The 23,590-nt window shown below is 44.0% G+C and overlaps 2 protein-coding genes across 6 annotated transcripts in view; one reads left to right on the top strand and one right to left on the bottom strand.

Moving 5' to 3' along the window:
• vps8 (VPS8 subunit of CORVET complex) overlaps positions 1-4,028 on the bottom strand; it is a 554,976-nt gene extending 550,948 nt beyond the window's left edge. Inside the window, exon 1 of one of the 2 annotated variants that reach the window (XM_072578743.1) lies at positions 3,862-4,028. In XM_072578743.1, the coding sequence (XP_072434844.1) occupies positions 3,862-3,933 (72 nt within the window). In that variant the 5' untranslated portion in view covers positions 3,934-4,028. The remainder of the gene's footprint in view (positions 1-3,861) is intronic. The other variant, XM_072578745.1, reaches the window with a different exon arrangement.
• A 10,210-nt stretch (positions 4,029-14,238) lies between these two features.
• The window catches only part of nme9 (NME/NM23 family member 9), a 72,712-nt gene continuing 63,360 nt past the window's right edge, over positions 14,239-23,590 (top strand). For 2 of the 4 annotated variants that reach the window (XM_072578739.1, XM_072578741.1), the window contains exon 1: positions 14,239-14,370. The gene's annotated coding sequence lies outside the window, so the exon portion shown is untranslated. The remainder of the gene's footprint in view (positions 14,371-23,590) is intronic. The other 2 variants (XM_072578740.1, XM_072578742.1) reach the window with 2 other exon arrangements.

Raw genomic sequence — 23,590 nt, 5'->3', positions numbered from 1 at the left:
CTCATAAGAATGGGATATGATGCTCAACTCATTGATCACCAGTTCTGACGTGCCACAATGAAAAAACGCAATTACCTCCACAGAAGAAAGACACTGACACAATCAATAGAGTACCCTCATCGTTCAGTACTTCCCTGGAGTGGAGAGACTAGGCCATGTTCTTCACAACCTTCAACATTTCATTGATGACCACAAACATCTTGCCAAGGCCATCCCTAAGCCTCCACTTCTCACCTTCAAACAACCACCTAACCTCAAACAGACCATCATTCACAGCAAACTATCCAGAGAACATCAAACACTACACCAGACAAACTCTGTCATGGCAATTTCACTGCAAGACATACCAGATCATTGACATGAATACTATCATCACACAAAGAAACACCACCTACCATGTACAAGGTACATACACACATGTTTTGGCCTATGTTGTCTACCTCATATGCTGCAGGCATGGATGCACTGAGGCATGGTATATTTGCAAGATCACGCAGACGTTATGACAACAGATGAATGGACACCACACAAAAATTGCCAGACAGGAATGTTCCCTTCCAGTCGGGGAACATTTCAGTGGTCAAGGACATTCAGCCTCTGACCTTTGGGTAAGTGTCCTCCAAGGTGGCCTTCAAGACACACAACAACACAGAATCGCCGAGGAGAAACTGATAGCCAAGTTCCATACCCATGAAGACAGCCTCAACCGTGACCTTAGGTTCACGTGGCACTACATGTAACCCCACCACACTGTTCTATGCTTGCAAAACCTTCTGTACTGTTTTGTTTCGATTCAAAACCATCACCTTGATGACTTACCATTATTTCTTTCACTTAATTAGTTCGTACAGTTTTGGATTACTTGTTATTTTGTTTAGACCCTTGAAATGTGACTCTTATACCCATCATGTTATTCCAGTCATTTAGTTTGTCTGGAACACCATCTTATTTTTGATTTTTTGTAATTATTTATCTGCCTTAATTAATCAGATCATAGGTCATCTCTTCATGTACTATTCAGCTGTTCACACTTTACTCACACTGTCTGACACGTTTGATCACTTGTTGTTCAGCCTGTGAACACTCCACTCACACCATTTCTACAATCTTTTGACACTCTTAATTACTGAAAATTATCTTGCAACGATCTCTCTGCCTATAAAATCTGTACCTTTGCACTTTTCTCGAGTCACCTGATGGAGGAGCAGTGCTCCAAAAGCTTGTGATTTCAAATAAACCTGCTGGACTGCAACCTGGTGTCACGTGACTTCTGATTTATTTAAAATAATGGCCTCAAGCAAACATGACTGTTACACACTTGACATCAATTGGTGCCCCATCATGCTTTCAAATGTCTCTATATTTAGAGTCATAGATAGATACAGCACAGAACAGACCCTTCAGTCTAACCCGTCTATGCCGACCAGATGTCCCAACCCAATCAAGCCCCCTGCCAGCACCCGGCCCATATCCATCCAAACCTTTCCTGTTCATATACCCATCTAGATGCCTTTTAGATGTTGCAATTATACGAGCCTCCACCACTTCCTCTGGCAGCTCGATCCACGCACGCACCATCCCCTGTCACCCTAAACCTATGCCTCTAGTTCTGGACTCCCCCACCCCAGGGAAAAGACTTTGTCTACCTATCCTGTCCACGCTTCTCATGATTTTATAAACCTTTATGAGGTGACCCCTCAGCCTCTGAAGCTCCAGGGAAAACAGCCCCAGCCTGTTCAGCATCTCCCTGTAGCTCAGATCCTCCAACCCTGGCAACATCCTTGGAAATCTTTTCTAAACCCTTTCAAGTTTCACAACATCTTTCCGATAGGAAGGTGACCAGAACTGCACGCAATATTCCAAGTGGCCTAATCGATGTCCTGTACAGCCGCAACATGACCTCCCAACTCCTGTACTCAATACTCTGACCAAAAAAGGAAAACATATCAAACACCTTCTTCACTATCCTACCCACCTGCGACTCTACTTTCAAGGAGCTATGAACCTCCACTCCAAGGTCTCTTTGTTTCAGCTACACTCCCGAGGTCCTTCCCATTAAGTATATAAGTCCTGCTTGCACTTGTTTTCCCAAAATGCAGCACCTAGCATTTATCTAAATTAAACTTCATCTGCCACTCCTCAGCCCATTGGCCCATCTGATCAAATCCCGTTGCAATCTGAGGTAATCTTCTTCACTGTCCACTACACCTCCAATTTTGGTGTCATCTGCAAACTTCTAACTATACCTCCTATGCTTACATCCAAATCATTTTTATAAATGACGAATAGTACATTTTCTGTAACCTCAGAAAGAAACTAGCCCACAATCCCATAATCCATGAAGATGCCTACACTCATATAATTCTTGTACTGTACGCGTATCCCTGAATAATCCCTCCATCACTGGCAACAACAGCTTCCTTTGTACCCAGGAAATTACCTCTCAAAACCATAGCTCTATCCCTCTTTCATAGCAGTCAGTCATTTCATCGCCCAAACCTTTTAAACATTTGATTCATTTCAAATAGCTGTCCGCAGGACATGCAAACAATAGTAACATAAACGGTGGCGTACATGAGCACAATTACACACGCAATAAAACAAAATATGAAAGTGAAAGCAAAACCTTGAGAAACCAATTAATACTGAAACTACAAAAATATATCATTATAAATACACCAGCTCCTGAATTCTTGCTGAATTTTGGTACTAGCCTGTCATCTGTAGAACATCAAGTACCATTCATCTAGTATCTTGATGAAATTTAACCATGCCAAGATGCTTTTCGCAAAGATTACAGAGCTAAATACAACACCGAGCCACAAAAGATGATATTAGGGCAGTGGAGGTTCTACACATAGGTTTTAAGGGGTGTCTTAAAGGAACAAAGTGAGAATGAAAATCAGAGAGGTCTATGGAGGAAATTCCAGAGCCTAGAGTCCAGGTATCCAGAAGTGAATTAATTAACGTTAGTGATAAAGACAATGCTGGAATTGGATTTCAGTGTTTCACAGTGTCAGAAGAATGTCTGGCATAGTGGCTCAGTGGTTAGCACTGCTGCCTCACAGCACCAGAGACCCAGGTTCAATTCCCACCTCAGGCAACTGTCTGCGTGAAGTTTGCACATTCTCCCTGTGTCTGCGTGGGTTTCCTCCCACAGTCCAAAAAAAGAGTCAGTTAGGTGAATTGGTCAAACTAAATTGCCTGGAGGGGAATGGGTCTGGGTGGGTTGCTCTTCAGAGGGCCAGTGTGGACTTGTTGGGCTGAAGGGCCTGTTTCCACATTGTAAGTATTCCAATCAAGTTAAAGAGCCACTACATATCACATTTGGTACCAAAACAAAGATTGCTAGAAAAATTGTTTATCTCCACAGCTGCTGCCAGACCTGCTAAGTATTTCTATTTTTGTCTCTCATTTCCAGCATTGGTTTTAATGTCACATTCAATGTCAGGACCAAGCACAGACAAAGCCAATCTCAGACTGGTGCAGTTCGAGGACCAGCTGTCAAAACACTAAGTTACATAAACAACAGTGTGGTTATTTCCCAACTGCTGCTTGGCTTTGCAATGTAAACCCGGGTCAGGACCCAAACGAGAAGAACAACAATTTTGTGTATGTGCGCGTTTAAGAAGAGGAAGATACCTGGTTATTATCACTCTATTCATAACAGAAGAATACAGTCTGGCTCCAGGTTTAAACCAGGAGGCAACGACTGCACCACAAGTGAAGGGGGTATTGCAGGAGCTCAGATTCAAATTGCATTGAAGGGACAAATAATGTACCACTGGGATGCTGAGTGTGTAAAGGAAATCACCAGGCCCGGGGCCTGGGAATTGGAGTTACACTCGAGCCTGTACTCACCCCCTCCGCCTCGGTCAGGTTGAGCTGTGAGGATGCCGAGGCCAGGCTCCGGGTCTCGGGCGACTCGGACATGCCCCTACTGCTAATGCTGCTGCTGCAGCTCCACCACTGACCAGGTCCCCTCTGTTCCCACACCCCAGATCCCAGTCGGGCCGCTGGCTCGCGAACGCAGCCCACCCCGCCCACTACCTGGCCTCGCCCACTCACTGCCCCGTCACCATGACAACCACCCGCCCCCTTCCGTGACTGACGGACATCTCATCCAGTCCCAGGTCACATTGGCCGCGTGGGCCGTAATTGACAGCTACCCTGTAAGGAAGGGCACGGAGCACAGCCGCAGGGATGCACAGTGCACACACACAACTCTGAATGGGTGGGAGATGTGCATGGAACAGTGGCCAGGGCTGCACCAGAGTGTAGCGTTCATACATTCTACAAGTTAAAAAAATCACACAAAACCAGGTCCAATTTTTTGGAAGCACTAACTTCCAGACTTCACCAGGTCGTTGTGGAGTATATGATCATAAGACACAAAATTTATAGCAAACGTTTACAGTGTGAAGTAACTGAAATTATACATCGAAGAAGACCTGGATTGTTTGCTAAGACCCATACACTCACGCAAACCCTTACACGCAAGCTCTCTTTCATACGCTCAGACATACACTCAGACACTTATACCCTTTACACTCATACTCACACGTTCCCTCACAGACACCCACATATATACACACACACACAAACACACATATATAAGTTTGTGGGGTGAATTTGTACTTGCAAAATTACATTTCATTTGTCTCAAATACTGCATGAATCCATGTAAGATTCTGTAACTCCATGTTTTAGATAAGAATCAGTTTGAGCGTTGCGGCACAGACAGCCTCACGCAGGGCATCTCACACCTTTAATGCATTAACAGGGCTGACATGACACCAATTGTTAAAGTTCACTTGAGAATGTAACTATTGGACTATAACCTGTTGGACTATAACCTGGTGTTGTGTGATTTTTAATTTCCAACACCAGCACTCCAAATAATGACTACCTTTTAAGTCATTAGCTAGACCTCTGATTTGGATTAGATTAGATTAGATTAGATTCCTTACAGTGTGGAAACAGGCCCTTCGGCCCAACAAGTCCACACCGACCCGCCAAAACGTAACCCACCCAGACCCATTCTCCTACATTTTTATCGAGGATGAACTTGATGATCCATGTTCACTTGCTCAAATTGAGCTTAAACACAAAATGAGAATGTTGGAGAAGCTCAGGAGGTCTGGCAGCAAGTGTGGAGTAAAATGCTAAATTTCTCCAGAGTAGATAATGAACTATCTCTTACTTAGATTACCTACAGTGTGGAAACAGGCCCTGTGGCCCAACAAGTCCACACCAACCCTCCGAAGAGCAACCCACCCAGACACATACCCCTAACACTACAGGCAATTTAGCATGGCCAATTCACCTAACCTGCACATTTTTGGACTGTGGGAGGAAACCGGAGCACCCCAGGAAAACCCACACAGACAGTTGTTTGAAGTGAAAATTGAACCCGGGTCTCTGGCACTGTGAGGCAGCAGTGCTAACCACTGTGCCACCGTGCCACCCATTCCACTGAATGGAGATTATAGAACTTGGGGCTATCACTGTAAGACTTAGAATCCTTCCAGTGTGGAAACAGGCCCTTCAACCCAACAAGTCTACACTGACCCTCCGAAGAGTAACCCACACAGACCCATTTCCCTCCCTTGTATTTGCTCCTGACTAATCATATAACCTACACATCCCTGAACACTATGGGCAATTTAGCATAGCCAATTAACCTAACCTAGGTATCCTTAGGCTTTGGGAGGAAACCAGAACACCCAGAAGAAATCCAAACAGACACAGGGAGAACGTGCAAACTCCATACATATGTTTGCCCAAGGCTGGGATTGAACCCAGGTCACTGGCACTGTGAAGCAGTAGTGCTTACAACTGAACCAGTTTACAGGGCAGACTGTTCAGGAGAGAGGAAGCTGGCAGACCTGTTGAGTTTTTCCAGCAATTTCTGATTTTGTTTCTGATTTCTATCACCCGCAGTTGTATTTTTTTTGTTAGGAAGCAAATAGGGTGGTAGATGTTTAGAAAGCTCTTTCACAAATAGCAGTTGTTAATTTTAAATATGAGATTGATAAATTTTGTTCAGCAAGATGCATTGAAGGATATGGGCCAAAAGCAGGTGTATGGATTTAGACCATAGATCAATACGATCTCACTGAATGGTGGAACAGGCAGGAGGGGCTGGATGGCCTACTCCTGTTCCTATGTTCCTAATTTCTGTGTTTGTTTCAGCCTGCCAGCAACTGCAATGTTTTACTTGAGCTTAAGCATTGTTTCTTTTAAGAAACCTCATGGGCTTTAGGAATAGTGTCCTATCTCTGGAGCAGGAACTCCCGGTTCAGGTCCCACTTACCCCAAAAATGTATAACAGCATCTCTCAATAGATTGATTAGAAATATATTTAAGAAACCTTATTGTCCAGTAATGTTTAGTCAGCTATGGCAGTAACTGCTGTTAAGCCTGTGAATGAATACATTTTACATATTTTCTGAACATAGTCCACAATTAAAAATGTTCTTTTAATTGCCACGCACATTCTTGTCCAAAGATTACCCTGTCACAGACAGCATTAGCACTTGTTTCAAAGTTATGTACAGTGATGACCATACCAGTAGTAAGCAGTGTCAGTTTTATGGAAAATCTGATATGAAATCAATGAATATATAACATTAAAAGTTTATTTGTACTGTTTAATTCAAACTGGAAGGTATGTCAAAGAGCATTCAAATAGTGTGCTGAAAGATATTTTGTTCTCATCTCATTAAGAAAATGACGTTAATATAAGAAGAAGAAACAGTGGAAATAGAAAAGAGCAAGCAGACATTTCATGGGGATGCTGCAAAACAGCCATGAGGGGAAGAAGAAGTGAAAATGTGCATATTGGTCCACAGATAAAATGGAATGTCTGATTATATGTGAAATGTTAAGTGTTATAAATACCATTATACCAGATTTTGGCAGGACAGCTTCTCGGCTCCATTATGAAAATGCATGGGCTAAGCATGCAGTGTAGAACTAGGGTAACGTGAAAGAAGCTGGCTGAATATGAAACGAAGACACTTCAATTTCATAGGTCCCTGAGTAACACAAAAGAAAGAGTGTGTTTTGTAAATGGACAGGTTAGGAATACAAAGTTCCCTTGACTTTTAATGTTTGTTCAATAGCGCAGGCGGTGGAATGTTCCTCCTGCAGGATGTTTGAGCTAGGGGTGACCACCGATACTCCTGCCGACTTCGTCTGCAGGAAATGCAGTCCGATCCTGCTCCTCACCGAACGAGTTAGGGAACTGGAACTGGAGTTGGACGAACTGAGGATTATTCGAGAGGCTGAGAGGGTGATTGATAGAAGCTACAGGGACATAGTTACGCCAGAGAACAGAGGTAGCTGGGTAACAGTTAGAGGTGGGAAGGGGAAGAAGCAGGCAGTGCAGGGTTCCCCTGTGGTCGTTCCCCTAAAAAATAAGTATACAGCTTTGGAAACTGTTGGGGGGGACAGCCTTGCAGGTGTAAGCTGCAGTGAAGGGGTCTGTGGCTCTGAGACTCAGAAGGGAAAGGGGGAGAGGAGGAGAGTGCTAGTTATAGGAGACTCTCTAGTTAGAGGGATGGACAGGCGGTTCTGTGGACATGGTCGAGACTCTCGGATGGTTTGTTGCCTCCCGGGTGCTACGGTCCGAGACGTCTCAGACCATGTCTTCAGAATCCTTAAGGGGGAGGGTGTGCAGCCAGAAGTCGTGGTACACATTGGCACCAACGACATAGCTAGGAAGAGGGGTGGGGAGGTCATTCAAGAACTCAGGGAGTTAGGCTGGAAGCTAAAAGCTAGGACAGACAGACTCATCATCTCTGGGTTGTTGCCGGTGCCACGTGACAGTGAGGCAAGGAATAGGGAGAGAGTGCAGTTGAACACGTGGCTGCAAGGATGGTGTAGGAGGGAGGGCTTCAGATATTTGGACAATTGGACTGCATTCTGGGGAAGGTGGGACCTGTACAAACAGGACGGGTTGCACCTGAACCAGAAGGGCACCAATATCCTGGGGGGTAGGTTTGCTAGCACTCTTCGGGGGGGTTTAAACTAATTTGGCAGGGGGATGGGATCCGGACTTGTAGTCCAGCAAGTAAGCTAGCTGTGTGTCAGGATGCCCAAGACTGTAGGGAGGCTGTGGAGAAGGTAGCACTGACAGGGACTACTTGCGGACACGGAGATGGGCTCAAGTGCGTATACTTCAACGCAAGGAGTATCAGAAATAAGGTGGGTGAACTTAAGGCGTGGATCGGTACCTGGGACTACGATGTTGTGGCTATCACGGAAACGTGGATAGATGAGGGACAGGAATGGCTGTTGGAGGTTCCTGGTTACAGATGTTTCAGTAAGATTAGGGAGGGTGGTAAAAAAGGAGGGGGGGTGGCATTGCTGATTAGAAATGGTATAACGGCTGCAGAAAGGAAGTTTGAGGGGGATCTGCCTCTGGAGGTAGTATGGGCTGAAGTCAGAAATAGGAAAGGTGCAGTTACCTTGTTGGGTGTTTACTATAGGCCCCCCAATAGCAGCAGAGATGTGGAGAAACAGATTGGGAAACAGATTTTGGAAAGGTGCAGAAGTCACAGGGTCGTAGTCATGGGCGACTTCAACTTCCCAAATATTGATTGGAAGCTCTTTAGATCAAGTAGATTGGATGGGGAGGTGTTTGTGCAGTGTGTCCAGGAAGCTCTTCTAATGCAGTATGTAGATTGTCCAACCAGAGGGGAGGCCATATTGGATTTGGTGCTCAGTAATGAACCGGGACAAGTGGTGGGCTTGTTAGTGGGTGAACATTTTGGTGATGGTGACCACAATTCTGTGACTTTCACCTTGGTTATGGAGAGAGATAGGTGCACACAACAAGGTAGATTTTACAATTGGGGGAAGGGAAATTACAATGCTGTAAGACAGGATTTGAGGAGCATACGTTGGGAGCATAGGCTGTCAGGGAAGGATGTGGTGGAAATGTGGAACTTTTTCAAGGAGCAGATACGACGTGTCCTTGATATGTATGTACCTATCAGGCAGGAAAGAAATGGTCGTGTGAGGGAGCCTTGGTTGACGAGGGAGGTCGAATATCTAGTAAAGAGGAAGAAGGATGCTTACATAAGGTTGAGGAAACAGGGTTCAGACAGAGCAGTGGAGGGATACAGGATAGCCAGAAGGGACCTGAAGAAAGGGATTAGGAGAGCTAAGAGAGGGCATGAAAAATCCTTGGCGGATAGGATCAAGGATAACCCCAAGGCATTTTATGCGTATGTGAGAAACCTGAGAATGACGAGAACGAGGGTAGGTCCAATCAAGGACAGTAGTGGGAGACTGTGTATTGAGTCGGAAGAGATAGGAGAGGTCTTGAACAAGTACTTCTCTTCAGTATTTACGAACGAGAGGGACCGTATTGTTGAAGAGGAGAGTGTGAAACGGACTGTTAAGCTAGAAAAGATACTTGTTAAGAAGGAAGATGTGTTGGACATTTTGAACAACTTGAGGATAGACAAGTCCCCCGGGACTGACGGGATATATCCGAGGATTATGTGGGAAGCAAGAGAGGAAATTGCAGTACCGTTGGCAATGATCTTCTCGTCTTCACTGGCAACGGGGTTGGTACCAGGGGACTGGAGAGTAGCGAATGTTGTGCCCCTGTTCAAAAAAGGGAATAGGGATAACCCCGGGAATTACAGGCCAGTTAGTCGAACTTCTGTGGTAGGCAAAGTAATGGAAAGGGTACTAAGGGATAGGATTTATGAGTATCTGGAAAGACACTGCTTGATTAGGGACAGCCAGCACGGATTTGTGAAGGGTAGGTCTTGCCTTACAAGTCTTATTGAATTCTTCGAGGAGGTGACCAAGCATGTGGATGAGGGTAGAGCAGTGGATGTAGTGTACATGGATTTTAGTAAGGCATTTGATAAGGTTCCCCATGGTAGGCTTATGCGGAAAGTCAGGAGGCATGGGATAGAGAGAAATTTGGCCAATTGGATAGAAAACTGGCTAACCGGTCGAAGTCAGAGAGTGGTGGTAGATGGTAAATATTCAGCCTGGTGCCCGGTTACAAGTGGAGTTCCGCAGGGATCAGTTCTGGGGTCCTCTGCTGTTTGTAATTTTTATTAATGACTTAGATGAGGGAGTCGAAGGGTGGGTCAGTAAATTTGCAGATGATACGAAGATAGGTGGAGTTGTGGACAGTGAGGAGGGCATTTGTCGTTTGCAAAGGGACTTAGATATGTTGCAGAGCTGGGCTGAGGAGTGGCTGATGGAGTTCAACCCTGCCAAGTGTGAGGTTGTCCATTTTGGAAGAACAAATAAGAATGCGGAATACAGGGTTAATGGTAGGGTTCTTAGTCAGGTGGAGGAAAGAGGGATCTTGGGGTCTATGTACATAGATCTTTGAAAGTTGCCACTCAGGTGGATAGAGTTTGTAAGAAGGCCTATGGAGTATTATCGTTCATTAGCAGAGGGATTGAATTCAAGAGTCGTGAAGTGATGTTGCAGCTGTACAGGACTTTGGTTAGGCCACAGTTGGAGTACTGTGTGCAGTTCTGGTCGCCTCACTTTAGGAAAGATGTGGAAGCTTTGGAGAGGGTGCAGAGAAGATTTACCAGGATGTTGCCTGGAATGGAGAATAGGTCGTATGAGAATAGGTTGAGAGTTCTCGGCCTTTTCTCGTTGGAACGGCGAAGGATGAGGGGTGACTTGATAGAGGTTTATAAGATGATCAGAGGAATAGATAGAGTAGACAGTCAGAAACTTTTTCCCCGGGTACAACAGAGTATTACAAGGGGACATAAATTTAAGGTGAAGGGTGGAAGGTATAGGGGAGATGTCAGGGGTGGGTTCTTTACCCAGAGAGTGGTGGGGGCATGGAATGCGCTGCCCGTGGGACTGGTAGAGTCAGAATCATTGGCGACCTTTAAGCGGCATTTGGATGGGTACATGGATGGGTGCTTAATCTAGGTTAGAAGTTTGGCACAACATCGTGGGCCGAAGGGCCTGTTCTGTGCTGTATTGTTCTATGTTCTAACATTAAAAGTCAAAGGGATTTTGAATAGATTGATGATCTGTACAAAACTTTTGGTAGTAAAAGTGTTGAAACCATACTAATGAAAAGACAAATACAAAAGCAAAATATTGCAGATGTTGGAAGTCTAAAATTAAATGTTGTAAGTAGCCAGGAGGCCACACACCACTTGTCAATGAAAAGTACTTGATCATGAGAAAACCCACTACAGTTATTGTTTTGGTGTGTTGTTCAGGTGGCAAAGAAACTAGTATTCTTATAGGTCTTTTTCACAAAAAAATGGCATCAAAGATTGAAATTCCAAACTGAGGTTTTCTACATTCATCGTAAAGGAAGTATGATTGAAGAAGGGATGAAATTGTGGTTAAACAAACTATGGTCAAAGTGTTCAGGTGACCTTCTAAAGAAATCAAATTCCTTTGCTGTATGATTAGTTATAGGTGCATATAACCGAGGCCACTGTCAGTTTTGCATGGTTACATCCATGAAGATAGTGAGGTCTGCAGATGCTGGAGGTCAGAGTTGAGAGTGTGTTGCTGGAAAAGCACAGCAGGTCAGGCAGCATCCGATGAGCAGGAAAATCAACGTTTTGGGCCAGAGCCCTTCTTCAGGAATGAGGCTGGGATCCTTGGGTGTGGAGTGATAAATGCCAGAGAGAAGGTAGTTGAGAGTATAATAGGTGGATGGAGGTGGGGATGAAGGTGATAGGTCAGAGGAGAGGGTGGAGAAGATGAGTGGGAAGTAAGATTGACAGGTGGGACAGGTCATGAGGGTGGTGCTGAGCTGGAAGGTGGGAACTGGGGTAAGGTTGGGGCAGGGAAAATGAGGAAACTGGTGAAGTCCATGTTGATGCCCTGGGGTTGAAGGGTCCCGAGGTGGAAGATGAGGCATTCTTCCTCCAGGAGTCGGGTGGTGAGGGAGTGGTGAAGGAGGATGCCCAGGACCTGCATGTCCTCGGCGGAGTGGGAGGGGGAGTTGAAATGTTTGGTCACGGGGTGCTGGGGTTAATTGGTGCGGGTGTCATGGAGATGTCCTCTAAAGCGCTCTGTGAGAAGATGTCCGTCTCCCCAATGTAGAGGATACTGCATCGGGAGAAACAGATGCAATAAATGACATGTGGATGTGCAGGTGAAACTTTGATGAATGTGGAAGGCTCGTTTGGGGCCTTGGATGGAGGTAAGGGGGGGAGGTGTGGGTGCAGGTTTTATAATTCCTGCGGTGGCAGGGGAAGGCGCCAGGAGGGGACAGTGCCTTGTTAGGGAGTGTGGACCTGACCAGGTAGTCACGGAGGGAATGGTCTTTATGGAAAGTGGATCAGGATGGGGAGGGAAATATATCCCTGGTCGTGGGGTCCATTTATAGGTGGCAGAAATGTCAGTGGATGATGCAATTTATGCAGAGATTGGTGGGAAGGAAGGTGAGGACCAGGACTCCATGCCTGGTTATTTTTGGAGAGGGAGCATGAGCTGTTCCCTGGTATGCTTGAGACTTTCCACACCTAATGGACATTGTGGGGCTGGCGTGTATTAGTTCCCTCCACATTGACACTTAAATTTATATTTAATTTTGCTTTGAGTATTTGATCATTGCAAGTGTCCCTTTAAGGATTATTTATTGTTTAATTTTGTTTACTTTTATTTAAGTGATTGAAAATTGTTTACGAAAAGTCAATTACAACTCCTGGATTCTTTTGGTGGAAAAATCATTCAAAGCATCCATGCCAGAGGAGTAGTCAGGTGGATGGGTGCACAAAGCTATAACTTGACACCAAACAGGGCAAATTACCCACAACTTCATGGGTGTCTAAGTGAATGATTGGGAAACTGTGAGTGAGTGTAAGTGCAAAACAAATGTGTGGCAAGTAGCAATTCTGTAGCCATTCATGAACTGTACTAGTTGCAATGGTCTAAGTGGCAGTGAAGATGACCTATTTGACAAAGATGAGTTCAGGAACACCTATGTTAGTGAGGTACAATGGTGGGACTTTTTTGGGGCTTCTACCATTAGTAAGATGTCATACTGCATTATTGTTTTGTCTCAAGATGGTGGCTCAGTGGTTAGCACTACTACCTCACTGCACCAGGGACCCAGGTTCAATTCCACCCTCCGATGACTGTACATGTGGTGGTTGCACATTCTCACCGTGTCTGGATGGATTTACTCTAGGTGCTCTGGTTTCTTTCCACAGTCCAAGGATGTGCAGGCTAGGTGGATTGGATGTGCTAAATCAACATAGTGACCACGGATGTGGAGGCTAGTTGGGTTAGCCATGGAAAATGTAGGGTTACAGGGATGGGGTGTGTCTGGGTGCAATGTTCTTTGGAGGATCTGTGAGGACTCGATGGACTGAATGGCCTGCTTCCACACTGCAGGAATTCTATGAAATGGGTGAAGTCCCAGTTGCTTCAGAGATGTATAAAAACTCTCTGAACAGGTTGATTAGAAAATATCGAAATGCCTTTATGAACTGATAGTTATTGAAACCGCAACCTACTAAAGCATTTGATATTTTATCGATAAGGACTACAACCATTGTGCATAGAGATGAGACAAATGCACAGGCTGGGTCACATCTGCCAACTGTCTTACTTAGATCTGCGGTCACATTAGTGTCTGGGTGATGTCAGGCCAGAAGTGCTCTCAATGCCGTGAGAGGGAAGTGGGCACTGCAGGGGATACAATGTGTTATTTCCCCCTCCAGATCCTTTTTGATTTAAACTCTACCCACTCCCGCTATCCGTCCCTCACTTTTGATGGTTTGTATTGCCCACAAGTTTTGCAAGTAAATATCTCACTTGCTGCATAGGTGACTGACTGGTAACAGGAGAATTGTCACGGTGAAATGTGACTTTCTGTTGTGTTCTGTGTAAGACTATTTGCGGATGTATAAAAAAAATGCCTAAGTTCCCTATGATCGGGTTTTGAATCATTGTCTTCGGGAGAGATAAGAAAAGATTAGAACTTTTTAAAAAAAATTGTAGTATTGCAATGTTCTGTTGCTCGTTTTCTGTTACTCATTTGCATCCGTTAGTCCGCCTGGAAAGAGAGAATATTTCGACCTCTACAATTCAGCGTTACAGTGTGTAAAAAGTCATCAAATGCAATGCAAAGAATCGGGAATTTAGATTTCCAACAGCCGCTGTATTCTGCTTTTAGCAAACAGCCAAAAGTTCACCCTGCACAGAGGATACGAGGATGCAAACTGTGTGTTGAATGACTAAACAGCCCGGTCACATGCCAGAAAACCTAGGCAACCCACAGCAGTTTACATTTCCGCCTGAAAAGCTGCTGGTTTCCTGGGATCCTGGTGCAGAGCAACGTTACAACCGGCCCGATACCACCCACAGGAAGGACAACTCCACTAAAGGCTGGTAAGATCGGGAACCACTACACTCCCAACAACAAATTCAAAAACTAAATCCCAGAAACCAGCCCGTTCGTTGAATGTCTGCATCAAATCGACTATGGCTCAGACGCACTCACCCACTGCGCTAGTATCCTTTCGTTTGGAACCTATAATAATGTACTTTATAGTACAGGCAAAAGTGCAATGGAATCATTGTAGTTACTGTATACAGTTGGTTTAGTTTGGAAATCCAACGCGGTTCCAAATCCGCTTATATTTTGTTCAAATTTTCAGCCCAGAATTTCATTCTTCCGTGCGATAAGAGGTATAAGCGATTTCACGCTGGAACTCAAAACGTTTCATAATGTTGCAGTCGTGGATCTGGAAACAATGTTTGTGTATCCGAGAAATATTATTTCGATTTATCAATTCATTTTCTTGTCCGTTCAGGGATGGATTTTATACATTGTTACGACAGTAGAACTCTAGGTTTATGTAACATTTATGATGGCTGAGATGTTTCAACAGGAATTTGAAATGATACATCAGCAGTAATCGATCCAATTCCTCATGCTGCTGAATTCCTTCGATCTCAGATGTGCAGTACAGTAGCTAACAGCACACAGTTAAGTATCTGCTAATGTTAGGAGGGTGATGAATAGCTCTCTAGAGGAGGAGGTAAATGGGTTCTCTTTTGGGTATAAATGTCTCCAAATTGGTACAATTGAACAGAGAGTTTAAACTTGAGTTAGTTCTCCATAAGAATCTTGGTAACTGAGCAAGAGACATCTGATAAGGTACCCCATCACCATCTTCCACTAAGAAAGTGGCTCACCATCATTAAGTATCATTTATATAAATGATTTGAATGTGAACATAAGAGGTATAGTTAGTCAGTTTGCAGATGACACCAAAATTGGAGGTGTAGTGGACAGCGAGGAAGGTTACCTCCGATTACAATGGGATATTGATCAGATGGGCCAATGGGCTGAGGAGTGACTGATGGAGTTTAATTTAGGTATCTGTGAGGTGCTGCATTTTGGGAAAGCAAATCTTAGCAGGACTTATAAACTTAATGGTAAGGTCCTAGGGAGTGTTGCTGAACAAAGCGACCTTGGAGTGTAGGTTCATAGTTCCTTGAAAATTGAGTCGCAGGTCGATAGGATAGTGAAGAGAACCCATTTACCTCCTCCTCTAGAGAGCTATTAATCACCCTCCTAACATTAGCAGATACTTAACTGTGTGCTGTTAGCTACTGTACTGCACATCAGCATGCCTGAGATCGAAGGAATTCAGCAGCATGAGGAATTGGATCAATTACTGCTGATGTATCATTTCAAATTCCTGTTGAAACATCTCAGCCATCATAAATGTTACATAAACCTAGAGTTCTACTGTCGTAACAATGTATAAAATCCATCCCTGAACGGACAAGAAAATGAATGCTTTACTTTATTGGTCAGAATATTGAGTACAAGAGTTGGGAGGTCATGTTGCGGCTGTACAAGACATTGTTAGGTCACTTTTGGAATATTGTGTGCAATTCTGGTCTCCTTCCTATCGGATAGATGTTGTGGAACATGAAAGGATTCAGAAAAGATTTACAAGGATGTTGCCAGGGTTGGTGGATTTGAGCTATAGGGGGAGGTTGAATAGGCTGGAGCTGTTTTCCCTGGAGTGTCGGAGGCTGAGGGGTGATCTTATAGAGGTTTATAAAATCGTGAGGGGCATGGATAGGATAAATAGACAAAGTCTTTTCCCTGGGGTCGGGGAGTCCAGAACTAGAAGGCGTAGGTTTAGGGTGAGAGGGGAAAGATATAAAAGAGACCTAAGGGGCAACTTTTTCACGCAGAGTGTGGTATGTGTATGGAATGAGCTGCCAGAGGAAGTGGTGGAGGCTAGTACTAATGCAACATTTAAATGGGTATAAATGCAACATCTAGATGGGTATATGAATAGGAAGGGTTTGGAGGGATATGGGCCGGGTGCTGGCAGGTAGGACTAGATTGGGTTGGGATATCTGGTCGGCATGGACGGGTTGGACTGAAGAGTCTGTTTCCGTGCTGTTCATCTCTATGACTCTACGATAGGAAGTGAAGAAAATGGGGACTGTTAATAACTTGTTTGAAATGGATGATTTAAATTCAGCAAGCTGTTTGAATAAAGATGAGAAATTATAAAGGCAAGGAGTTACTGGTAGGTGTGTTGGACAGGTCCCTTAATAGTAACCACAAGCTAGGATGGAATAAGGATGAGAAAAGGGGTGCCACGGTCGTTTAGTGGATAGCATTGATGCCTGACAGTGCCAGGCAACCGGGTTCGTTTCCAGCATCGGGTGACTGTCTGTGTGGAGTTTGCACGTTCTCCCCACGCCTGCGTGGGTTTCCTCCAGGTGCTCTGGTTTCCTCCCACAGTCCAAAGATGTGTAGGTTAGGTGAATTGGCCATGCTAAATTGCCCAGAGTATTCAGGGATGTGCAGGGTAGGTGCATTAGTCAGGGGTAAATATAAGATAGGGGAATGGGTCTGGGTGAGTTACTCTTCAGAGGGTCTCTGTGGACTTGTTGGGCTGAAGGGCCTATTTTCACCCTGTAGGGAATCTGTGAAGTTCATTGGTTACAGGAGCAGAATTTGGCCATTCATCCCATTGAGTCTGCTCTGCCATTCTAATAAGTTTCTCGCCCACATTTTCCTGCCTTCTCCCCATATCCCTTCAACCCATTACCAATTAAAAATCTGCTTAATTCCTCCTTACATCTACTCACTGCCCCAGCATCCACCACACTTTGGGGTAACGAATTCCACAGATTCACAACCCTTTGAGGGAAACAGCTTCTTCTCAACTCTGTCTTAAATTTGCTACCCTTTATCCTAAGACGATGACCTCTTGTCCCAGAATGCCCCACAAGCAGAAGCATCCACTCCATGTTCAGGTTATCTATACCTTTTATCATTTTGGATACCTCATTTGATCTCCCTTCATTCTTCTAATTTCCAGAAAGTATAGACCTAAACTCTTCAATCTTTCTTCATGCGACAAACCCTTCACTTCTGGGATCAATTGAGTGAACTCCTCTGAAAAGCCTGCAATGCCACTACATTTGTCCTCAAATAAGGGGACCAAAACTGTGCAATATGAAGGAAGAGAAAAAATGGGAGGTTGTCAGAAAGATGCCATGATAATCATGGGGAATTGCAATCTATGAAAAGACTCCGAAAATCAGATGGGGGCACAAGTAGCCTGGATGAGGAAGTGACAGAATGTTTTCAGGATAGCTTCTCAGAACAACACATTCCAGATTCACCCTTCGTAGCAACACACTGAAAGCTTGTGGTTTCAAATGAACCCATTGGTCTCTAACCTGGTGCTGTGTGAGTTGTGACCTTGTCCATCCCCGTGCAACACTGGCACTTCCACATCAGATTATAAGAGAACTGGTATTGTGCAATGAGATGGGACTAAAGAATAACCTCATAATGAAGGCAGTCTAGGCAGTGATGACCATAATATAGTTGAATTTTACATTCAGTTTGAGGAAGAGAACAGTAGGTCCAAGACTAGTATTCAAGACCAAATTAAAGGCGGTTACGAGGGAATGAAAGCAGAACTAGCTAAATGATCTGGCAAGCTAGGTAAGGGATAAGAAATAGAGGTGCAATAGGAGACATTTTTGGGGATATATCAGGATATACAGAGTAGATAAATTTCAAAGAGAATTTTAAAAATTCCAGTGGGAAGACATGATAATTGTCTCCCTCTCTTTAGTTTCTGCACATTCTGCTCCTCCTCCTTCAGTTAATATTGTTGTCCTCTGTCCCCACTCCAGTTCATACTGACTTTTTATTTTCCCTCATTTACCTCAATCATTCCCTCCTTATATGATGCTAATATTTACCAACGCTGCCATCACCAGTTCATATTATCCCCTATTTTCTCATTCTCCTCCTGACTTTTCTTTAGACTGTTAGTTAACATTGCCACTCTTCTACACCTTGATTTGCACTAATTTATTCTAATAGTTGCCCCCTCCATTTTTGAAGATGCCTTACATGCTGTCTCTCTCCTGCACATTCCTCACTGCTGTCGGAAAAGTTCTCTGCGTCACCCAGAATCTGACCCCAGCAAGACACTGATCTCACATTATGTGATAGACTGAAGAAGGGATCTATAGATGGTGAATGAGGAGACACAAACATGCATAAACCAAAGGCAGGAGTGTGATGCCATTGGTGCTATCATGCTGGAGATCATATACTGGAGGACACAGTCACAGATTTTGAGGGCCCTGACGATTGAAGAAGGTTGGCAAGGCAAAGTCAGGGTTAGGCAGGTCCACTAATCAACTAGGCAAAAGCAAGGGACTGCAGATGCTGGAGATTAGAATCGAGGGTGTGGTGCTGGAAAAGCACAGCAGGTCAGGCAACATCCGAGGAGCAAGAGAATGGATATTTCGAGCAAACACCCTTCATCAGGAGTGAGGCCTCATTTCTCACGAAGGGCTTTTGCCCAAACATCGATTCTCCTGCACCTCGGATGCTGCCTGACTTGCTGTGCTTTTCCAGCACCATACTCTCGAGGTCCACTAACCAGGCTATCACTGAGCTTGCATGCAATGGTTCAGAGCATAGAAGAGTGCAACTGCTGCTGTGGCAGAGCTTTCCATAATGCTTGGAGACCATTCTGTTTTATATGTTGGTATTTGAGGGGATCCTCTGAATAGGGAGAACATATGAAAAATATTTCTCAACTTCAAACCCTACTTGCAAGCACCTCTTGACTTCAGTGCATGTAGTTTCAGACTGAGAACTGGCAAACAATTGAGAGCAAGTCATTTACCTGAATATTTGACTGAGTTTGTTGACATGGAGCATGATATAAAGATATGAAGCACTTCTCTTTCTTTAAAAGAAAAAGGGCTGAAGCATTCTTCACCTTGAACAAATGTACTGGCAAATATCCAGTTTTTAACAAGATAAAAGTAAGCATCCAGAATTCAAACACAAGGCAGTTGCATTGCAAATTGATAAGTCTTCTAACCTGCTACATTAATGTCTCTGAATAGTCATATGTAAGATAAGAGTTAAATTCTGAGATCAAGTAAAGCATTGGGGGGGATGCAGGCCAAAACCCTTTCGACACTATTCCCTTTTTTTTAATCTATATTTTTACTGAGAAAAAAATAGATTTTTAAATATTACAACAAGTACAAACAATGCTATTAAAAATAGCACAAAAAAAACCCAAATAATAAAAAAACCATCCCACCTTCATGTACAAATGTATAAACATATATAGAAAATATAATTTTTTTTTAAAATTCTAAACTACTTATTTAACTAACTAAATAAATAAATAACCAACAACAAACAAGTAAGTAGTAATAACTCAGCCCAGCCAAACAAAACATTCATACTTCACAGTTCTTCCTCCCTGGATATTTGACTCGTGAAACACAATTGTTACAGCTATATAGAAGCCCTTGTTAGTGTGGCAGATAAATCTGTGTCCAGTTATTCCAAAAAGGGCTGCCATGTCGTGTAAAAATTCTCAGTTTAGTGGCGTACCATGTTTGTGAGAAAATCCAGGGGAATATGCTCCATAACAATCTTCCACTAACCTGACAGGCCTGGGGAGTTTTCAGATATCCAACCTAGCAATATATTCTCACAGAACGTGAGAATATTGAAATGTTTTTTCTTATGTACGTCTGCAGGAAATACAGTGGGTAAGCCCAAAAGGAGAGAGATCGAGTCCTTCTCCACCCCTTCACCCAAATTCCTCTCCATTGCACCCTCCACAGTACTCCAATTTTTGAAGCCTATCGCAAAGACCAAAGACAATGGGTACGAGTGCCCATGCACATGTTGCACTTGGGACATGCTGAAGATACCCCTGGTTTAAATTTTGACAAACGGTCTGGAGCCAAGTGGACCCTGTGGAGAATCTTCAACTGTAAAGTATGGGTCCTATTGCAAATTGATATCTTCCTTGCATTCTCCCAAATATCCTCCCATGCCTCTGAGGAATCTTCAACACCCAGCTCTCTTTCCCACATCCTGCAAAGTCGATCAGACTCATCTGAGGTGGCACCCCCCCAATTGATGATGTAAAGTACTGACTATTCCCGTTTTTATGCTTTAACCCAAACCCAACGCCAGTATATTCTTGCTGTTTTGTCAGTCAGACATCTTTGATATCTACAATTGCTCACTTAATACCAAATCTCATTCAATAAAGAGACATTTTATAGGTTCAAGCCCATTAGCAACTCACTTCATAAGCCCAAAAATTGGCAATCAACATCCGTAATGATATATTTTCAGAGACCTCCATTTTCATCAAACCTAATCATCAAAACGGGAATTTATGGGATGTTTGAATCTCATTGAGCTTAGTTTCATCTTGGAAAAGGAATCTGTTGTATTGGAGCCAGGTGAATTTCACTGACTATGAGATCCTTGATTGAGGCTGTTAACCTGGGCCAATCAGAGAGGCCTGACTGACAGATATAAATAGGGGATCACCAACACCCTGGAGTCGTTCAGGGAGAGGTGGGCGCCACAGGGAGTGGAGTGCATCATTTCTCCCTCCAACTCTATTTTGATTTAGTCCCTACCCTCCCCTTCACTGTTTTGATCACACAGCATTGCCCTTTGATGTGAAGGATGGTGCTTGTCACTGGCCACTCAGGTGTTTTTCATATCTTCCTGGTGGTGGAAACTGAATAAAGATTCGTGCACTTTGTGTCTTTCACTGTGTCTCACACCTGCACACACACACCATGGGTGCTGGGGAAAAAAGAAGAAAAAAAAAGAGAAAAAAAAACATATAAAAAGGGTGATTGTTACCCTTCCCTTCACTGTTTTGATCACACAACATTGCCCTTTGATGTGAAGGGTAGTGCTTGTCACTGGCCACTTGGGTATTCCCCCCCCCCTCCCCTTCTAGGAGATTGGATCTGTGTGTGAAAAAAAATAAAATAAATAGGGGATCCCGAGAGTCTCCTGACTGCAGGAACTAACTCAAAGCTGGCTAGCCAGAGCCAGTGTTGTGTGCACATGTAAGTAAAAGGTGACTCGGTGATGAGATACCGCCCTCTGTGCAATTATTTCAATGGCAACAGTACGTGCCTAAAGAACATTTGCTCACAACAGTTGTCTTTGAGTTGGGATAAGCATAATGCCGATATTTGGGCCCAGTATGTGGAATGAGTGCAAATTTTTTTCCAGGCAAATGACATTGGGGCAGAAGAACAGCAGTGAGTAAGCCTTCTGACTGCTTGTGGGTCCACAGCATTTTCAGTTATTAGGGGCTTAATTTTCTCAGAGGCACTAGACACTAAAACCTTCCAAAAGTTGATGGATTTTGTTAGGGAATATTACAAGCTGGAACCTCCTCTAAGTCTAAGATGCTATCAGTTTTACTTGGCTGTTCAAGAACCAGGAGAATCAGTATTGGGATTTTCAACAAGGTTAAGATGACTGACACAGGCATGTGAGTTTGGGTTAACCCTGACTGTAACTGTTTGGTATGTGGGATTAATGGAGTGACCAAGCAAAAGTGTCTACTAGCTGAAGCCCAACTGGACTTCAAACAGACACTGCAACTGGCTTGTCATTAGAAAATGCAGCAAGTGGTGCATGGGAGGTACGGAGCATCTCAATGGAAGTGGACACCCTCACCTGTCCAACTGAGCTTGGGGAACACCACTTGAGTGTAGGCAATCGCAGAGACTCATACAGGGCATAACTTGAGCTGAAGGACCCTAAGCCTGCCCACAGCAAAACCTCACAACAAAATCAAACCTTGGCCAAATGCCTAAATAGTTCTTCAGGATCTGATCCGGCAAGCCGTTGTCGTTGCTGCCGGTATGCAGACTCGAGACGGCAAAAAGAGTCCTACAAGGCCTGACTTGAATATGAAAGCTCATAGGCCAGTACCCAGGCGAGTGCACACCCTCTGGACGTCCACCTAAATGTGGGTTGGAACAGTAAGATTGCTTAGCAAATTCTAAATCAGAATCAATTAAGATTAATGCCTGGTTAAATTGTCACCTGGTCCTCATGGGGGTTGATACCAATGATACAGTATCACCTCATGGGGGATGATACTGTATCAGTGGTTACAGAACCTGTCTTTAACAAGATTTGCTCTGTTCTCCAACACAAATTTGTGCAAGACCTCAGCCAGACTGAGAATGTACACTGCAGAACCTTGACAGATTAAGGGTACAACTTCGGTTCCGGTGTCCTCTGAGAAACAGTTGGTGCAGTTACCAAAAATTGTAGCAAGAGACTCATGCCCAAGCCTATTAAGCCAGAATTAGTTGAGAAAGATTCACCTTGACTGGCTCAATTGAAAATGTGAAGTCCTAATGAAGTACGAAGGGGTTTTTCAGGAAGGGCTGAGGACTATCAAAGGGGCTAAGGCCACTTTACATGTTGACCAGAAAGCAATTCCACAATTTTGCATGGCCCACCCAGTGTCATTTGCCTTGTTGGCAAAAGTAGAGGTGGAAAGAAAGAGGCCAGAGAGCGAACAACTAATGAAAGTAGTACAGTTTGTGGAATGGGCAGCAGCAGTCATATTAATTGTGAAGCCTGACAGGTCGGTTGGCCTTTGTGGGGATTTTAAGCAAATGAAAAACCACTTCTTGCAGCTGGATAAATACCTAATCCCTCGCATAAAGGATTTATAAGCAAAGTTGGCTGGAGGGCTATCCTTCATGAAGCTGGACACGAGCCATGCCTACCTGCAATTGTGACTAGATCAGGGCTCCCAGATGTACACAACAAATTAATATCCATAAGAGGTTGTACCAATATACTGGACTGCTGTTTGAGGTATCATCAGCCTGTGTCCTTTTCCAGTGGACAATGGAAAATACTTTACAACAGCTACCCCAGGGTACCATTTATCTGGATGACATACTAATAACAAGGAAAACCAATAAAGAGCACTCGAAGAAATTGGACATAATGCTTAAACATTTCTCCCAGTTGGCTGTATGCTTTAGAAGGAAATGAACATGTGTTCAAGGCACCCTACGTGACCTACTTGGGTTATAGAGTCGACAAAAATGGGTTCCACCTATTGAAAGATAAAGTGAGGGCGATTAAACATTCCTTGGCTCCACGTGTCTACCAGAGCTTAGGTCTTTCCTTACCACTGAGCCACCGTGCATTCAAGGACTGACTGTGAGCTGGCTGACCACAGTCAATGTACCGTACCCATGTATATAAATG

The sequence above is a fragment of the Chiloscyllium punctatum genome, chromosome 10, assembly GCF_047496795.1.
Source record: "Chiloscyllium punctatum isolate Juve2018m chromosome 10, sChiPun1.3, whole genome shotgun sequence".
NCBI classification, from domain to species: Eukaryota; Metazoa; Chordata; class Chondrichthyes; order Orectolobiformes; family Hemiscylliidae; genus Chiloscyllium; species Chiloscyllium punctatum.
Note: the sequence above shows the minus strand (reverse complement) of the source record. Positions and strands in the feature narration are given on the sequence as shown.